General features: G+C 41.0%; 2 protein-coding genes across 3 annotated transcripts; one reads left to right on the forward strand and one right to left on the reverse strand.

Annotated features, from left to right (window-relative positions):
- The first annotated feature begins 2,022 nt into the window (after window positions 1–2,022).
- Window positions 2,023–10,639, forward strand: twf1a (twinfilin actin-binding protein 1a). Its single transcript, XM_080544944.1, has 9 exons — window positions 2,023–2,131; window positions 3,420–3,500; window positions 3,772–3,950; window positions 4,756–4,851; window positions 5,040–5,144; window positions 7,632–7,757; window positions 8,252–8,402; window positions 8,568–8,689; window positions 9,493–10,639. The coding sequence occupies exons 1-9, from the start codon at window positions 2,107–2,109 to the stop codon at window positions 9,658–9,660; spliced, it is 1,053 nt and encodes a 350-aa protein (XP_080401070.1). The 5' UTR covers window positions 2,023–2,106; the 3' UTR covers window positions 9,661–10,639.
- Window positions 10,640–10,790: 151 nt separating this feature from the next.
- Window positions 10,791–18,384, reverse strand: irak4 (interleukin-1 receptor-associated kinase 4). 2 transcript variants are annotated; one of them, XM_080545136.1, is made up of 11 exons: window positions 18,107–18,384; window positions 17,333–17,478; window positions 14,521–14,637; window positions 14,049–14,209; window positions 13,863–13,927; window positions 13,410–13,524; window positions 13,177–13,286; window positions 12,856–13,042; window positions 11,827–11,889; window positions 11,366–11,524; window positions 10,791–11,005 (listed from the first exon to the last, which is right to left on the reverse strand). In XM_080545136.1, the coding sequence occupies exons 1-11, from the start codon at window positions 18,265–18,267 to the stop codon at window positions 10,925–10,927; spliced, it is 1,365 nt and encodes a 454-aa protein (XP_080401262.1). In that variant the 5' UTR covers window positions 18,268–18,384; the 3' UTR covers window positions 10,791–10,924. The 2 variants fall into 2 exon arrangements, with proteins under 2 accessions (XP_080401262.1, XP_080401261.1); XM_080545135.1 differs by having other exon boundaries at window positions 14,049–14,227.
- Window positions 18,385–19,537: the final 1,153 nt, after the last annotated feature.

A 19,537-nucleotide genomic window follows, 5' to 3' on the forward strand; every position in this document is an offset into this window, starting at 1 on the left:
GTAGGTTTATGATAATAATAATAGGGACAATTCACTGAACAAATCTAAGCAATCATCTCTCTTCCACACAGCATGGTTTCCTCTGGACCACCTTAAGAATTGCATTTGCTCCTGTAGTGACCAATAAGAAAGGCGACTTTAAAAGCACTACAGGAAATACAGTGGTCTGGCTCTATCATTTTTAAGTCTCTAATCTCCCTCTCGGTTCTGTGCAATTTCGGGGTCTCAGCGAGCTCGATCATTCGACATGAGTCTATATGGAACACACGCGTCTTCCCATCGTCAGAACAGCGATGCCGTCTCGGCAAATGTCACAGCAAATGTCATATAACACTTAATCCCTATGCTTTGCCGGCACGACTGCCTGGAATTATATGATTACACAATTGAAATGTAGGCTACTCCGTGCAATGAATGAAAGCCAGCTACATATGGATTGAATGATAATGCATCTCCTGTCCTGTATTTATATAATGGATATACATACACACACTGACATAAAGCACGCACGTACTCACCTGCTCCACGCTGCTTTGTGCGTGTGTCCCTCTCTCAAGCGGTATTGTTAGGACGAGATCGAAGCCCCCCAGCGCAGCCCCTCTCTCTCCTGCCTCATCGAGCCCCTGGCTGGGCTGTGGCTGTGGTGGGATTATCCATGCGACCTGTTGTTGCTCAGACAGAGGCGACCCCCAAATCCTCTGCCATTGTGTGGGCTGTCCATGCATGCAGCGTCGGGTCAGGGGCAGCCAGCGAGGCGCTGCTTGGTCAGCACGGCCGGAGCGGCTCGCTGGTCTGTGTCTCTGTCTGGGTCTGGGAGGCTGAAGATGCGCGCAGCTGATGGATGCTGGTGCTATCCCCACGCAGGGTGCATACCATCAGTGCAATGCAATGTAACAAACACATCGCGCTTCCCAGGCACAGGCGGCTCAGGGTGATTTTCCTAGAGCGATATATTTATTTATATTTCGGACGGGAGGGGATAGTATGGAGGACCAAGTCTGTAAAATTAACAATAAATATATAGACACATAAATGAATGTATGAACAAATAAATGATGTTATACTGTGTGTATTCATTAATTTATTTGTTCATACATTCATTTATGTATCTATATATTTATTGTTAATTTTGACAGACTTGGTCCTCCATAGAGGGGAGGCAAGCAGACAGGAAGCATTTGAAAAAATAAAAAAATATTAAAATAAGCCTCGTGGTACTGTTACCATTCCAGATGTTGGGCTAAACTGTATTTAGCAGTATTGTATTGTCCCCCCATATGGCCACGATAATATTTCCTTTGATCACACTAGGCTACTTGAGTTGATCAAAACACATGAATTACGTAAAATAATAATAATAATAATAATAAAGATGATGTAATAGCCTACATGTTGGATTATTAGTTTAGACTGTAATTATAGCCATGCAAATTATATATGATGTCAAATGTAATACGGTGCATCGATATGTTGGAGAGAAAAAAAAAATCTGAATAGGTTTAGCCATCTGCCAAGATTCGCAAGGGATGTTCCGTAAGCGATTAATTCACAACAAACACAGATTCACACGGTGAAATGGTTATTATGACTGGGCTCTTCATTAATTAGGCATGAATGTGGCAATTGTTGTCCGTTTTTTTATAGCCTAGTGAACAATGATGATTGCAATCGTGACCTCTCAATTTGTAAAACAGCAGCAACATTATTGAATCTAAAACAAAAAGGCAGTATTTTTTTTCTCTCCAACATATCGATGCACCATACATTTGACATGATTATATAATTTGCATGGCTATAATTACAGTCTAAAAACGAATAATCCAACATGTATTACATCATCTTTATTTTATTTTTTAATAAATAAAGCTTCCATGTGACTTCAGGTGGGTATTACTAAATAACAGTGCAAACTAAAATCGAAATGTTTAATGTAACAATTAAGATGTTACACTGATATAATCAGCCACGAATGGATAGACAATGTTTCACCACGTGACCGTGATGCTGATGACGTCACACCGAAGCCTGGGTGGTGTTACTGTAGTCAGTTTCCTACTTCCTTACTCGGCTTTGCTTCATCAGCCCCTCTTACGATCAAACGACACAATGTCACATCAAACGGGCATACAAGGTACATATGAAATGTATATTTGATATTTTTCGCACTATGTTTGAGCTGTAAAAAAACGAAAATCGGTGTTGTCGGTTTACAATGAAGGCAGCTAGACAGCTAGCTGTGTTAGCTAGCCAAGCTAACCAGAAGGGTTGGATTAGGCTTTTTTTTTGGGGGGGGGGGGGGGGGGTTGAACGTGATGTGCTGATTCCAATATCATACTTATGAAACGTTAGCAGGGTAGCTAACTCTCACTCTGACTGGGATTCTCGATGTGAGGCTTACATGTTATCCTCGGTTAGAAATGGACGTTAGACATTTAAATGTGTCCGTGTCTGAGAACTGTCTCAGTGTCACAGTGCTGGTGGTCAGTCATGTTGTTTGGGCAACGCCTTCAACTGAAACAGCTGTAGCCCACAGACAGTAGGTAGGTAGGTGTCAAATGTTTTGCAGGACTACCCACCCTTAAAGCACAGCAGGACTACACGTTCACTAACATGTGTAAAGTAGCTACACTGTACCTTGTCAGAATCAGAATCAGAATCAGAATCAGAAGACTTTATTGCCATGACATGTAAACATGTTAGGAATTTGGTTTGGGACAGTGGAGCACGGTTTACAGCAGGACAGGTGCAAGACAGGACAAGACAGTGCAAACCAACATCAAAGTGCAAGAGTCATAATTAATATAAATATAAAGTGCAGAGATCAAGTGTTCAAGTGTTCATATCCAGACAGTCCAAAGCTCTCTGGGTGGGGGTGGAGGGAGGGTAGATAGATAGGGGTCAGGTCAGGGGGGGGGGGGGGGGGGGGGGGGGGGCGCGGCATTTAGGAGCCGGATGGCTGTCCTTTTAGCTAATAAGATAAAATAACCAAATTATATGACAGGTTGTAGCCTAGGTGAGGTGAATCCGATTTTTCTTTTACTGCTTGCAGTGAGATACGTGCACTCCCACACACGAGAAGTTAAAAGCTGTTTAAATACCCATATGGTGTGCCTGAACAACATCCGCGTTGCTCTATGATGGGGAAGAAGAGCTGTCTAATATGGGTCATATGCATGTCTGGACCAACATTGATGAGGCTTTCGTGCAGCCCGTGACAGAGATTACTTATGCAGGAAGAAGATAATTGCATGGTTTGTAATGTTTAGCATCAGAGGGTCTAACTTTGAAGTCCATACAGCTGGCTGACTTTCTGTGATTGTCTGTACTGTACTCTGAAACATCAATTTAAGGCCTATTTGTATTGATTACACACGAAACGACCTTAGCTAATCCGTTCTTTTTTAATTGTATTTTTCTAGCTGGTGAAGATGTGAAGGACATTTTCGCCGAAGCAAGGAGTGGAGACCAGTACCGACTCTTAAAGATTGTGATTGAAGATGGTAAATCATTTAGAATCTGTCAACAAGATTGTATCAGATTTTAAGAGTTAGTCTGTCGTGCATGTGGAGCACTTGTCAATGCAAAACATCCCATATTTTACTTGTTGAGGCAAGGGTAGGCTACATGTTCATGCACATTTCCCCTTTTTAGAAGACATACTGTGTTTAGGAAATACCAATAGATTCAATTACCTGTGATTTCACATTTAATGTGTTTTTCTACTGTGGAATCCAATTAGGTTATTAGACTAATTATGTGTTTTAATTTCAGAGCAGTTAGCCTTGGGCGACAGTAGGCAAGCATCAAAGACATGGGACCAAGAGTATGACTCCTTAGTCTTGCCTATGCTTGAGGATGACCTCCCATCTTACATCCTGTATCGTCTGGACTCCTCTAATAACCAGGGTTATGAATGGATCTTACTGGCCTGGTCACCTGACAATTCTCCGGTAAGGAACTCACCCTAACTTCCCTTTTTAAATTATAGTATGTGACACGCTTGTGTCAATCTTCCCACTCCCAATGAGAAAAGAAGAAAAAGAAAGAAAGAAATGAATGAAACTAAGTTAAAAGTGCAATATTTTGGGGGGTCTTTTTAATTCTGTTAGGGGTTTTTTTTGGTTAGTTTTTAGGTTAGTTTTTAGTTTTCCGTTATATTAATTATTGCTGCTTTATCTTGTTTTGCACATATTTGAAAATAAACATATCAATCAATCAATTAGCCTAGGTCTCTCTCTTGCTCACAATGCAGCCTTCTCATATATTTGTTTTGATTAGCCCTACTGAGGTCATAGCCTATCCTCATTTCAGATATGTCATAGCTTATGTCATAGCCTATCCTCATTTCAGATAGTGTCATGACTTCCAAATTGCTGATGGTGGCGAGTTAAAGGAATGTATCCTGTATTGGTGGAATGAGGTGTCACTTAGAAGACTGCTGTCTGGCCTTCACTTGACTATAGCAAATAACCTGTGGCTGATGAAAGCATGCTCTAACAGACAAGGCAGGGTTTAACATTCCTACCCACAATGCAAGGCAGCGTGCCACAGGTTTTGACCTGCCTGCCTGGAGATTTCAAAACAGTTGTACGCGTACTTGCTCTCTGAAAACTATGAGTCATGTATCACAAGAGCAGTACAATAAATGCATTTCTTGACATTTAGGACATTTATAAAGTAGATAATATGAAAAATGTAAAGCCCACATTTTCAGAATGATTGATTTATTCACTAACATGTTTCTTAACTAAACAGGTGCGACACAAAATGTTATATGCTGCTACCAGGGCCACATTGAAGAAGGAGTTTGGTGGAGGACTCATCAAGGATGAGATTTATGGCAACACAAAGGTTTGTTTTTAGACTATCTGTTCAAAGACAGTGTTGAAATGCCCTTTTTGCTCTTTAGAAACAAATAACTTACTCTTGCAATCGTATTGGCTATCTACTTCTCCATTCAAAGAATATTATGAAGGAAACAATTTGGTGTAATATGGGTTTTATTCTAATGATATTAATTATCCCTCCTGTTTTCCCAGGATGAAGTGTCTCTAAATGGCTATAGGAAGTACCTGACAGCCCAGGCGGCTCCTCTGCCCCTCACTGCTGCTGAGGAGGAACTGAGGAAGATTAAACTAAGTGAGGTATGCACACGAGACCGACACTCACACTTCCTTTGCAAATTCATTACATTCATTTTCTTGAAATGCTCTGTAGGCCTACACATGGGTGTGTCTCTTGTTTAAAGGAGCAGTCCAGTGAAAACTGAGATAAGACTTGTATTCCCATTTGGACCAAGTTAGATGAAATTCCAAAGTATGCAAGTTGAAAAGAAGCATATAGCCATGTAATAAGGGAAATTGTGATGTTATCAACTCATAATTTGTTCGCATCCCCATGTCAGTTTAATTAGTTACTGGAATGCATGAATGTAATGTAATGTTGACATGGAATTGACATGGAATTGTTCCACTCCCAGTATTAGTCAGGCCCACAGTTTTTTACTGTGTATTAAAAAAGAAGCAATGGAAATTATTTGGGTGGTTATATGCAGATGTCTAGCAGCAGTTGTTACTGCGGTAGCCTATTGTGTGTTCGGTAATGTTACGTTCAAGGCCTTCTCTGTTTTCTGGATGAATGTAGGCATAAGATGAAGCAGTTTTGTTATGCATTGTGACCATTTGTATAATAAATAATAACACATAGCAGCTGAAATCAGAGCAATTGAGTTGGATGGAATGCCCCTTTTTAAGTTACTCTGCTGGCTGTGTTTGTTTAATGAATTAGTGGATTCAACTCTCTCAGCATAGGAACCTAGACGTGTGGGCAAACATTGTAAGAACAAAGTTCATGAAGTGTGGTTTACTTTGGGTGTGGTTCTAAATACTGAAGACAACTTCTAAAAACGACTCACTGTAATATGAATCATTTGAATTAACAAATGTAGTTGTTGTCAGTCGTTTGGGTAAAGATGTCTGCTAAATTCTGAAAATGTAAATGTAAAGATGCTGATGCATAAGAATAGCAGGATGTTGGCAGAGATGAACCTAATGGCATATATGGGATAGACAACTGTTTGCTTAATAAATTAGTTGTTTTTACAACAGACACTTCAAGCACTGTAAGAAAAGGGTGTTGTTGTTTTAAGAACTCTTACTGAATGCTCTGGTCTTGCACTAAAACTTTTTTGTTCTGTCAGTCAAGCCTACTCTACAGAAGTAGCCGTCTTTTGAACTGGAGTTGATGATGAATGATCATTCAATACCTTGCATTGATTTCTGCATGGAGTGCACTTGAACAAGGTCACATCACTGTTGTTGTTTCACTGATAATATTGGGGAACACTGTAACGTGATATCTGACGCTTTACAAGCTGCTAATGACACTAGTGAAGTTAGGTTTTGTCCAGTGTTGGCATTTGAAAGATTTACTTTACTTTCTTGTAAAAGCCTAAGCCTCAAATCAAACCAAAGTGAGTCTTCTTTGTGAGGAAACAACATAATTGTGCATAATCCTATCACATCAACAAGAACTGTCTTAACACACCATATAAGGAAGTACTTTGAGATGCGGCTCTTCTCCAAAATGCATCCAATCAAAAGCAGGCTATGGCAAAACAGGAAGTAGGGATTGTACTTCTCCCAGTTGGCCAGCTGTTGAAGGAAGATAATACAGTGTGCAGTATTAAATACAACATTAATCTGTGTGGGAGCAAAAGACGCTTTGGGATATTTAGCATTCATGGGACTGCTGCTTTTACCACGTAGATGGATAAAACCCACAAGCCTTTTGGTACATGAGGTGGGTACATCAGCAGCTCAGTCGTGTGTGTACAGTACACAGCCTTTGTGGGAACAAGGCCCTAAAATAGGTGCAATCCATCAGAGTAATCCCCCCTCCATTTCCAGTCGTTTAGAGGGGATGCCTCACTAGGCCCAATAGAAGCATCTGTCTTTCTCTCCAATGTTTAGCATCAGAGCCAGGTTTTGTCATTTGTAAACCACTTCCTTCCTTGATACGAGTATGCATAATGTAACCGAGTTGCAATGGTAAATTCACTCCTCAAGTTCAAATACCCCCACCTGCGCTGTCGAATTGCTAGCTTTTTGATGGTGAAGCTGATTAACCTTGGTTATTTGAGACGTCCACATGCGCTGGCAGGCCAGAGGTCGCAAGTTACAGTCAGAGCAAGTTGAATTGCGTGGCTACTGTTTGCGACGACTTGACGTGTGTTTCACATACACTACCAACACTGGCCATACACTGGCCAAAAGTATATCATGGACACCTGAACATCACACCCATATGTGCTTGTTGAACATCTCATTCCAAATCCATGAGCATTAATAAGGAGTTGGTCCCCCCCCTTTGCCACTTCCCTTTCAATTCATCTCATTCAAAATGATAATGTCAATTCAAGATTTGATACATCTTCATCAAGATAAATGGCACTTTTCAGTATAGTAAAATGTCAATCCTCTGAATCTGAAAACCCAACCCTGTTTGTCACCAAAATAACCACTTGTGAGCTGCATGTGACCAGTGTAAAGTGATTGTGTGTGTGTGTGTGTGTGTGTGTGTGTGTGTGTGTGTGTGTGTGTGTGTGTGTGTGTGTGTGTGTGTGGGTTCAGGTGCAGACAGACATCAGTGTGGACACCAAGCAGCAGACACTGCAGGGAGTGGCCTTCCCCATGCATGGCGATGCAGTTGAGGCACTAGAGCGATTCAGGGACAAGAAAGTAAACTATGTACAACTTGTAAGTGTGAAATCATTCCTATCACCCCCCCCCCCCCCCCCCCTTCTTTTCCACTTCCTTTATTTTGCCAGGTGAGTCAATTGCACACATTCTGTTCCTCTTTGACCTCTGGGCTTCTCTTTAGACAGCCAGAGGGACTGTTGGTCAGGAGTTGTTTAGAGAACAATACAATGTGTTTATCTTTTTGACTGTCATTGTTGTCATTTCACCTCATTGAAATTCAATGGGTTAGTCACAAGATTTTGGGACAAAGGAATAATTGTGGTATTTAGTGCCGGCCCTGCCTTGTCTCACTAGTCTTTCTGTATGATCATAACAAGCAGGTCAAAAGAATGCTCCTAATTCAATGTATTGTCATTGTTGTGTGATTTATTTCTTATCATTGGAAATACTGACTGACACCTCTGGTACAATAGGTTAAATAAGTGAATACATTTTTCACCTGTCATGCTTGTTTGTTTCATTCCAACTGTTTCATTTATTTTCATCAACAGGAAATAGATTTTCAGAAGGAGCTGATTAGGTTGTCTAACACTGACCCGACGGAGCTGAAAGATTTACCCAAAAGAGTCCCCAAAGAGTTTGCACGCTACCACTTTTTCCTCTACAAACATTCTCACGAGGGGGACTATTTGGAATCCACAGGTTAATAACTTTTTAATTAGCTTTCTATAGTTTTACAAAAGAAAATAGCAACCTATTAAAGAAAATGAGCAACACTCTTTATTTTTATAGTCTTTCATATTTCACAGAATGATATGCTGTTCCTATCCTTCATGGTTTCTCTTTCTCTCTCAATCTCTTTTGCAGTCTTCATTTATTCCATGCCTGGGTACAAGTGCAGTATCAAAGAGAGGATGCTCTATTCCAGCTGCAAGAATCCCCTGGTGGACATGGTGGAGAATAATCTCCAAATTGAAATTGAGAAAAAGGTAAGGAGCAAAATGATTGTTTGCCTACGGTAGTTTCAAGTTTATTTGTTAGGATTATTAGGCTTCAGATCCTGACATTGCATTGCAGCACAAGACATCTATATAGGCATAATCAATCAAGCATAATTCAAGATGTAAGTGTCAGTAGTACAGGACATAAGAGACAAAAAATAATCGGCATAGTAGATGGGTAGATAAGGTGGCATTAGTGCAGGTAAGACAAGACAGGTTGCACAGCAGTGCCGCTAGTGATAATAGAGTTCACAGTAGTAAGGTGGCTTGAGCTTAGGGTTGCTGTAGTCCATGCACATGGGGTGAGCAAGGGGAAGATAGTCAATTGACTACAGAGGGCTTGTTGGAGGGGAAAATGGTGTTGAATGCTCAACTGTAGTCTAAGAACAGCATCCTCACATAGGAGTTCCTCTTGTCCAGGTGGGTTGAGGGCAGTGTGGAGAGCAGTGGCGGTGGATTTGTTTTGCCGATAGGCAAATTGGTGGGGGTCCAGATCGGGTGATAGCAAGTCACAACGGTTCATTAGTTTTGGATAGCTGGGGGCGCTTAGGTGGCGTAGCGGGTTAAGCGTCGACCATGTAACCGCAGGGTCCCCGGTTCGATTCCGGCCGGGGAAATATCCTGCATGTCATCCCTCCTCTCTCTCTCACCCATCCTTCCTGTCATAATCTATACTGTACTGTCAATAAAAATGAAAAATATGAGTGGAACTGCCCCACTCAGAAAAAATAACTTTTGGAAAGTTTTGGATAGCTGGCAGTTAAAGTGTGTGTGTGTGTGTGTGTTTTCAGCTGGAGATTGAAAACGGGGACGAGTTGACGGGTGACTTCTTGTATGAGGAGGTCCACCCCAAGCAGCACGCACACAAACAGGCCTTCGCCAAACCCAAGGGCCCGATGGGAAAGAGGGGAGGTCGCCGCATCACCAGACCGCCAGGCGACGGCGAGGAGGACGACTAAACAGACCACACACACACACACACACCCCTCTCATGCTCCACAATGGAACATTCCAAGTGATAGACGGAAATCTTATAAACATAAAAAACATGAAATCCACAAAGCGAACATGAAATCTAATTCACGCAGTGAATGAACTATGCACATCCAAGGAGAACTGAGCTGAGACACACACTTGAGAATTCCCATTCGTAACCTTCCAAATGGAAGGCGTATGAGTATAATATATATGTAACTGCATTCACAAAGTATTTTGCGGAGCTATCAAGAGGCTAGAATACGTTACGTTTTTTACACTGTTGTGAGAAGAAAAAAAAAGTTAGTGCGACTAATGTGAATTTGTGCCAATGTGACAACCTCCTCTGCGGGTTCACACGCTTGCATTCTTTCCTAGCATTCCTTAGGTCAATGTCAATTTGTTTTTCCATATCTCCCTTAGTTGACACAGCTATGAGGAGGTCCAAACAGAAAATATTATAATATTGCTTGTGTCATTCTTCATTTTAATACAGTATGGGTTTTTTTTATATTGGAAAGTTCCTTCTTTTTTGATATAACTGTGGTTTACATAAAACACATCTGCTGAGAAACTTATTTTTCTATGCAAGTGCTGTACATGTACATACTGTAGGTGTTACGCCATGTGAGTTAACGTATTGTCTGTGCTGAAAGATCATCTATGGTGTCAATGAGGGTCAGGTGAACTTTGAGAGAACAGCAGCCTCTCCAGCATTTGACATCATTGACACATGCTAATGCTAATGTTATCTTGTTCAATGCTGTGGATGCAAGGTAGTCCCACAGGCCGGGGGATAATTTCCTATATTTTGCCACAGAAGTTGCTCGTCTACTGATAATTGGAAGGCGAACCACTTTGTTTAAGCTCACCTCATCGTTGGATAAGCTTTACGCTCATATGCCACCATGGTAATGATAGGGAAAAAACTGTTATGTTTGGTCTTAATTTTTGTCATTGTCTTAAAACCATTTTCAAAAAGGAAAATAAAATATTTAAATCATGTGCCCTTGTTTCATTTTATATAATCTAACTGCACACTTATAAATGATGTGCCATGCAATTAAAACGCAACAAAAGTTAGAATGATAAAATATACTCTTAATATTTTATTATTTCAGTCATCTTTATGACTGGTGTAAATGTTTTGGTCACCATTCATGACTAAATCAGTCAGCATTGTTTACAGTAAAACTAGGGGGATAAGGGAAGCAGTCCATTGAGAGTCGACATGCTCAAATTCTTGTCTCATGTTGGCTCTGCCTCACTCTCCTCTCTCGGCTGTTCCACTGAAACACTTTGGATGACACCTTCAAGCTCTGTCAGGACCTATTGAAGATAGATCTGAGTTAGTTCAACTGTCAGGAAGACTAATTTTAAAGGGCTGTTGTTGCTCAGATTATTAATTACTGCTCAATATTGGATAGTTTTTAACAGATGTACAGCACCTCCTATTTAGCATTCTTAGCAATGGTAGTGGAAACGTTAGGGAACATTGCTAAAAATGTATTAGGGAACATTGCTAAAAATGTATAACAGAAGATATTACATTATACATTACAAAATACTGTCTGGATATACAGACAAAGAATCCTAGTCACAAATAAACTCTTCAAATAGAGTGAGCTATTCTTTTAAATGCCTTGCTACACCACGCTTCACTCAGGGCACGTCTGTGACATCACCCACCTCTTTCACCATAGGCCGTCTGTTCCTCCTCTCATTGAGACAGTTGTTGGCCAGGGTGTAGGTCCTCTCCACAGCCACCAGGTCCCAGTCACTCATCCTCTTATCCACAAAGTCCTCCAAAGTCAGCTCCTCTTCCTCTATCTCTTCCTTCATCTCCATCTGAGATAGGCATGCCCCAAATCAATAAGACAACACAAAATCAATGCCTGCATTGGTGACTATTTTACACTGACAGGCATAAGACATACAGCAATTCCATACCGTGTATAATAATGTGTTTAAAAGTAATAACGTACTTTGCGTAATAAAGTATGTGTAATAAAGTGATTTGTTTTTTGATGATCTCATATTAAACACAGTGATTACTTTTTTTTCTTTTACTACAGTGCTCCTCCTTTTACTACAGTATGTCCTACAATGATGGATAACTACATTGAGAAAGCTTCCGTTGTGCTACTTACCAGGTACTTGGGCTCACGGTTTTCATCGACTGGCGGCAGTCCAGACAATATTTCTAACAACACCTGGAGATGACAGAGAGACATGAGGTTAACCACCTGGCCATGCCAACAACAGGCCTCTACTGTATATTAGCCCACTGCATTGTTTAAATGACAAGCCAAAATCTCCTGAGAGAAACGTAAAAGTTTAGTTGCGAGTTATGTTTGAAATATTTGTTTTAATGTGCATTCTATTGAAAATCGAACTATTACAGTATCTAATATAACCGTATCTAAAATATAAATTGTGTGGTATATAGGTACCGGTATATAGTTTCAAAACATTCAGGCCAGTCCTTGCATCCATAGCTCTGTCTATGAATGTGAGAGTGGCTGGGTACCACAGCCTCATTCACCTGTGCCAGCGTGTGTACGCACATATCCTATAAGACTGGCCTGACTCAGATCTAAACAGCATAAAGAGGTCTGTTTGATGATTGTTTCAATAAATGCCTAAAATGCTTTGTACAGCTGTCTTGCCTTATCATAACCCAAAATACGAGGTGTCACCGTGTATTAATCTGATCTACTATACAATTATTACCTCCCATAAATGTACACTGACATAACCTTGGGAAAGTTCAATTGTGATTTAGTCATTAATTTGCAATGAGAGGACCAAAATCTCACTGGTTCGACAAAATCTTGCTAACTACATTTCCATCCTTCCATACAAATGTAATATACAGTACATACATATGTTTTATATACAATAGGTGATGCATACATTTCTGTACTCTATGTACTCACATTTCTCAATGCATATCCAGTATTTCAGACTGTGTGTCAGACATGATTAGAATCTACCATGTATTTTGGATGCCATATGCATTATTTGTAAGCATAAATATGTTTCCTATAAACTTTTTATACATCCTTTCCATATGGGTGGTGTCACAAAGACTAATCAAATCAATGTGGGGTGTGGATTTCATACTGCACTGTATGATATCTGGTTATTGTGTCTGTTTGTGATGAAGGACTACGCACCACTCCAAAGCTGAAGATGTCTGACTTGGGGGTGATCTCGCCCCTGAGTGCCTCTGGTGCCATGTAAGCCGTGGTACCCACAATCCTCTCTGTCATCACTGTCGTTGACGATCGTGTCGCCGAGGCCCGTGTAAGCCCAAAGTCAGAAATCTTCGCCACAAGTTTTTCATCCAATAATATATTTCCGCTGGCAAACAGAAACAATCAGGACTCATTAGTAAACTATTGACACTGATTTGGCAAGCATGTCTGTCTATGACTCACATGCCTAAAACATCGACCATCATGAAATGCATTTTATAAGAATAATTCCATAGAGACCTTTTGACATCTCTGTGGACGTGGTGATTGTTGTGCAGGTATTCCAAGCCTCTTGCTGTTCCCACACTGATCAAACATCTCTGGCGCCAGGTAAGTGGAGGGGTGCTCTCCTACAAAGAAGTAGACATCCTATTTAATCTTATGTACTGTATATAATATACATGTGTAAGGACTTGCGAAAGGGATATATCTAACATTATGTTTTTGGAGAGCAATACGATGTCTACGCTTACCAAGCATGCCAGTCGGTCGAGCAGTGAACCGTTGGACATGTAAGCATACACCAAACAAGGTAGATGGCCATCGCTAGAGAAACCCACCATGTTCACTAGATTCTCATGTTTCAACCTGTGGAACAACAGTGGTCTTATCAAATAATGACACTCCTCCATTTCAGGGGAAATTCCACATCAAAATATCCATTCTAGAACCAATCCCCAGAGAGCTATTTGGTAGGAGCAGTCTGTCTCGGAGTCACTCTTCAGGGGACATTTCTTAGTCGATTCTATTATGGCCAGAGTCCCATTAAATGGATGTATTAGTCAGATTGAAACACTGCACACGCACTACTGCTCCCTCTAATGAAATAGAAGTGTAACGGTAATGAATTGGGCGGTAGGTCAGCTGACAGGAACTCACAGAGCAGAGCCAGGAACACAGAGGAGGAGCAGAAGATAGAAACTTACGTCATAAGAGTTTGTACCTCTTGAGTGAATTGGACCGTCAGCTCCTCAAGAGAGATATCTTCCATCTGAAAGGAGGTTCAACTTTAGGATGTATGTCAATGTTGTGTTTTGTTCAACGTGGTGAATTTATGCAGTAAATAGATAATGTTATGCAATGTTATGGACAGAGAGGATAGTTGCCCTTACTGGATTTAGTTTTTTCACTGCCACAGGTTTCTCATTAATCAAGCCTTTGTATACAGCTCCAAATCCCCCCTGACCAAGCTTGCTCCCGCCATCCGACGTTGGCCGGTCATCAAAATTACCGGTTATCTTCCTCAGTTCGTGGAATGAAAACCTGAGAAACCCTAACAATGGACAATTATCTGTTCATAGCGTAAATGACAGCCATGAACAGTTCACAGTTTATTATCGCACAATGCACAAATGCTGCCATCTATTGGCTGTTGAGGTCAACTTCTGAATAGGATCTATAAATGATCAATTTGTCCTCCTTACAAGTTACTCTGTCAAAACACTATCTATTATGTCGTTTTATATGATCATATATAGCTTATTAAACCACATGTAAAATAATAGAATCCACATTTTTTTACTGGACTTCCAGTGGTGATAACACAGATATATTCAGATACATAATAATATATTATTAGTCCACCTGTGTCACTTGTGTCTGTGTACTGCTGTGTGACTGGGGCCGGGGGCGTGGGGCTGTCTGGAGGTGACAGTGCCTTAGCTGACTGGGGCTCAGCTGAATGGAGGTCTCTTACTGTATCTGGGTCAAATTACACAGTAAAGACAAATCACATTGTGAAAATAAATACAGCGCTCTGCATAAGTAATGGAACAGTTAGGCATTTGATGAGATATGAGATTAAAGTAGAGATTGGTTTCACCCAAAATTGTGCCAATGGGACAAATTCATCAAATGTTCAAATGAAGCACTCATGTTTAGTATTTGGTCGACAATACTTTGCATGAAATAACTGCCTGAGGTCTCTGACCAGACGCTGGGTATCTTCTCTAGTGATGCTCTGCCAGGCCTGTATTGCAGTCATCTTCCGTTGCTGTTTGTTTTGAGGTATTTTTGCCTCAAATCTTATCATCAGGAAATGAAATCCAGTTGTATCCAAACTGGATTTTAAATCTGAAGGTTGACTTGGCAGGTAAAAAAACGTTACACTTTTTGGTCCTGAAAAACTCCCTAGTTGCTACAGTATGGCAGTATGTTTTGGGTCATTGCCTTACTGATGAAGCACCATCCCATCTATTTGGATGCATTGCTTGTACTCAAGCATACAATATATTTCTGTACACTGCTGCTGTCATCATCAATTGAGAAAAGTTAGCCAGTTCCAGCCATTAACACCTCCTCCACTATGTTTCACAGATGAGGTGGTATGTTGTAAATCTTTGGCAGATCTTTTTTTTCTCCAAAATGTCCACTTGCAATCACTCTGGTACGATAATATTCATCTTATCTGCCCACTTGTCTATCCAATAAAGCAAGGCACATTTTGAAATTCGATCATTAGCAATTTTATTGTAAAGTTGTATTGAAGTTTGGATTATAAATGTAATTCGCTCTGAGAGTGCACACTGGGTTCAATGTCCCTATAGAGGGACCAAGTAATTTGATTGGACAAGAGGCATTCCATCCATCAGATTTCTAGAGTGAATTTACAAACTCAGCCAATGACAGCTATTATGATGCAATAGGCCTATTATGATGTCATCAATAATTAAAAAGAACATCACAGCTGTTGCATTCTAAAAAAACAGGTCATTTCAGAGCATCGCCTCTTGAGAACTATCGCCTCTTGCTTTTACAGTATAGAAAGTTGGCTTTATGAGAAGACTCGCATAACGTGATCAGATGAATCAAACCCAAAGTGACCCAAATGCCCCCCAAGGGCATGAAGGTCTGAAGGAAGACAATGAGAACAAGGGAAAGAAGAAAACAAATGCATTTTTTGCATTTTTTAAGCTGGCTGCCCTCCTCACTTGCTGTGGAAGATGTTTTGGAAAGAGAAAGGAAAGACGACACTCCGACTCAACTGATATGCCTAACGCAAATGATAACCACAGCAGACCTACCTCTGGACGAAACCACAGCAGACCTACCTCTGGACAAAACCACAGCAGACCTACCTCTGGACAAAACCACAGCAGACCTACCTCTGGACAAAACTACAGCAGACCTACCTCTGGACGAAAGACAAAAGGTCACTCACCAGACCCAAGAGACCCTGGCAACAAGCAAATGACAACTGGTAAAGAAAAAGAAAGCAAGGGCAGTGGTCAAGTCATACCTGAAAGGTCTAAAGGCAGCCGACCTTCTTCAGCTCAACAGACTCAACAGAAAAAAGGCTGTGAGCTGACCACAACACAAGACCCTACCCTGCATTCACCTACGACTCAAAGCTCTTGTAGCTCACGTTCGCGGACCTCCCTGAGAAGCATTAAAGACCATCAGGATGCTACAGTGGACTGGCAGCTGCCAGGTGTCCCTACCTCATCTCTGTCAGAGGAGGAGAAAGGCAGCCGACCTTCTTCAGCTCAACAGACTCTGAAAAAAGGCTGTGAGCTGACTACACAAGACCCTACCCTGCATCCACCTACGACTCAAAGCTCTTGTAGCTCACATTCGCGGACCTCCCTGAGAAGCATTAAAGACCATCAGGATGCTACAGTGGACTGGCAGCTGCCAGGTGTCCCTACCTCATCTCTGTCAGAGGAGGAGAAAGGGAGGAGACCAGTGAGTGGAAGATCAGCGAGCAGCTCTGACCGTGAGCAGGAGACTAAAGAGGAAAAGAGCACAGCAGACAAACATGGTTCTGGCCAGGATGATGACTGCAGACATGACAGCCCTACCAGCATATACGGACTGAACGCAACCACTGGGGACCACATATCCGGACTGAACGCAACCACTGGTGACCACATATCCGGACTGAACGCAACCACTGGTGACCACATATACGGACTGAACGCAACCACTGGTGACCACATATACGAACTGAACGCAACCACTGGTGACCACATATACGGACTGAACGCAACCACTGGTGACCACATATACGGACTGAACGCAACCACTGGTGACCACAGCTGTTCCAGAGGAGTGACACCAGAGTGTCAGCAGTTCGTTACCGAGATCCTGGACACCACTAAGGAGGAAATGTTGAAGGAAGACGAAGACGAAGATAACCTTCTTTATGATTGAGAATGTGTTGATCTCTCATACCTCAAATGTCATAACCATTAAATATATTCATGCATTCATCTTCAAAGTATTTTTGGGTTCATTTGATATATTTACCAAGTACCAGAATATTTCTTTTAAATTCTGGAGGTTCTGAACTTTCCAATCAAATACACAAACATTTAAAAAAAACGGTAAACCAATAGAAGGGTCTCATAAATCATTCACTCTATTAAACATACATCACATATCCACTGTAGCCTACCTGGGAGCAGGACACTGGCTGGGGCCAGGAACGTGTGGCTCAATAAGATGTCGACCAGCTCTCCCACGGTGCAGTTACATGTCTGCCAGTCATTCAGTAACTCGATTGTAGGACTTCTCCCCTGTGTAACAAGTGCTTCAAATCTCCTGCGAAAAAACAAGCAAACAACCATTTAGAGTGACAAATTTAACAAAAAACAAACTGATATTGATTGGTAAACAGATATGCAATACATTGAATGGCTTAATAACATTACAGTAGAACTATTAGTGATTTGGGGTATTATGATAACGGGGTCTAGCTGGTTTGATAGTGAAACATGATAACTCGTGAGTTTAGAATGAGAAGGTTCTATCTCCGTTTAGAATGATACGGTTCTATCTCCGTTTAGAATGAGAAGGTTCTATCTCCGTTTAGAATGAGAAGGTTCTATCTCCGTTTAGAATGATAATTCTATCTCCGTTTAGAATGATAAGGTTCTATCTCCGTTTAGGGCAGTTCAGAGATATTGAGCGTCAACGTTTTTACATTCCATTATGTTTTATGAGATGGAACCTTTGTATTTTATGAATTACTAACTCAAAAATGTAAACATTTTAAAAAATAACACCACACAGGCATTAATAAACACCTAATGGATCAGATTATGTCAAAAAACGATAGAACCTTATCATTCTAACGCCACGAACTGCCATGACGACCCAAGTGTGAAATAAAATTCACATAAATAAAACAATAAAATAATAATAATAATAAAATCAGTCTTTCCATTACCTGACATGGAGCTGAGAGTACCTGGGCTCGCCGGTGGGCTTGTGGATCGAGACCAGAACCTGTCTCCAGCTGTCTTGAGGGTCCAAAAAGTCGGACAGTTTGCGGCGTACGGCGAAGTTTAGGTTCCGAACCAATGTAGCGGATGTTATTGTGTTATTCATATTGTCATATTCATATCAAATATGACGATCTGTCAGTGTTCCCCCTTTGGCTTTTGAGCAATAATACACAATTACTATCGCTCGTTTCAGAACAGTGGTCCAAACGGAACTACCTTACTGCACCGTGGTGTCGTAGTAAAGACAGACATAATGGGTTTTCCGACATTGAGAAACTTCCCTAAATGTGTCATGTACCTACGAACATTTGTATCGGCTACGTTTTATTGCTTGGTGTTAAGCTTCTCCTTTAACTGCTCCACAACGCGGAAATAATGATGATGTTCCCTATGGTGTTATATCGATGTCACAAATACGTCAACTTGTATATTGACAGTTGTCGGTGCAAAACAGATTCGCAGACTTGCATCTTCAGAGTTGAAGTTGCAAACAAATATTATTTGTAGACTTGCATATTCAGAGTTGTAGTTGCAAAAAAAAGACTACGAATCCCAAGTACAAGCTTACAACTTTTTGACACTATCTCACGTCTTGGCTCAAAAAGAGTTGCAGACTTGCAAAGGTGGGAGGGCGTTCAGCTGGGCTACATCTCCACAGCCAATCCGATGCTGGCTTGTTCTATCAATCAGGCTAGCGAATTAACTATAGTATAGTCTAGCAGCTCGCGCGCGGTGGACTGAACCATGCAATGAATAAAGAGAGGGGTAAATAATAAGGCTCAATTTTGTTAAACATAGAGAAACAAAACTCCAGTTTGTTTCTTTTGGAACTTTTTTAATACATAGAATTATAGAAGTCGGAAGTCGGCTACATTAACGTCCTTATGATAATAATAATAATAATATTTATAAATATAATGTATTTTTTAAAAAGATTCTCATGGGCCCCTGTCAGTGCTGGGCGCTTAGAATCGTCCTAACAAAGGCCGGTTTAGGCTTCTGCGTCGAATTTACGTGCGTAGCTTACGTACATTCTTACGTAGGTCTCGCAATTTACACTTCTGCGTAGGCCGCGCTGCAATTACACCGTCACATCGCTAGGTGGCAGTGTGTTTTCAGCACCTGTGCTGTGCCTCTTCCGGTTAGGAACTCAACGGAGCTCAAAGCTCTAAGCGGCATAATAGCGATCTTTTTGTTGTTATGTTGTTGTAAATAAAAGTTCTATGATGCATTGAAATGACATTAAACTAAGATAATACGATGGTTATCATAATTTTTCAAATCTTTATTAATAAGTAATTACAGAAAAGGTGAATGACATTTCTGTCATGACTTCCGCATTTTGGGCGACGAGAGAGTCGGAATCTTGTCTG

The sequence above is a fragment of the Nansenia antarctica genome (assembly GCF_963989245.1).
Source record: "Nansenia antarctica genome assembly, chromosome: 14".
NCBI classification, from domain to species: Eukaryota; Metazoa; Chordata; class Actinopteri; order Argentiniformes; family Microstomatidae; genus Nansenia; species Nansenia antarctica.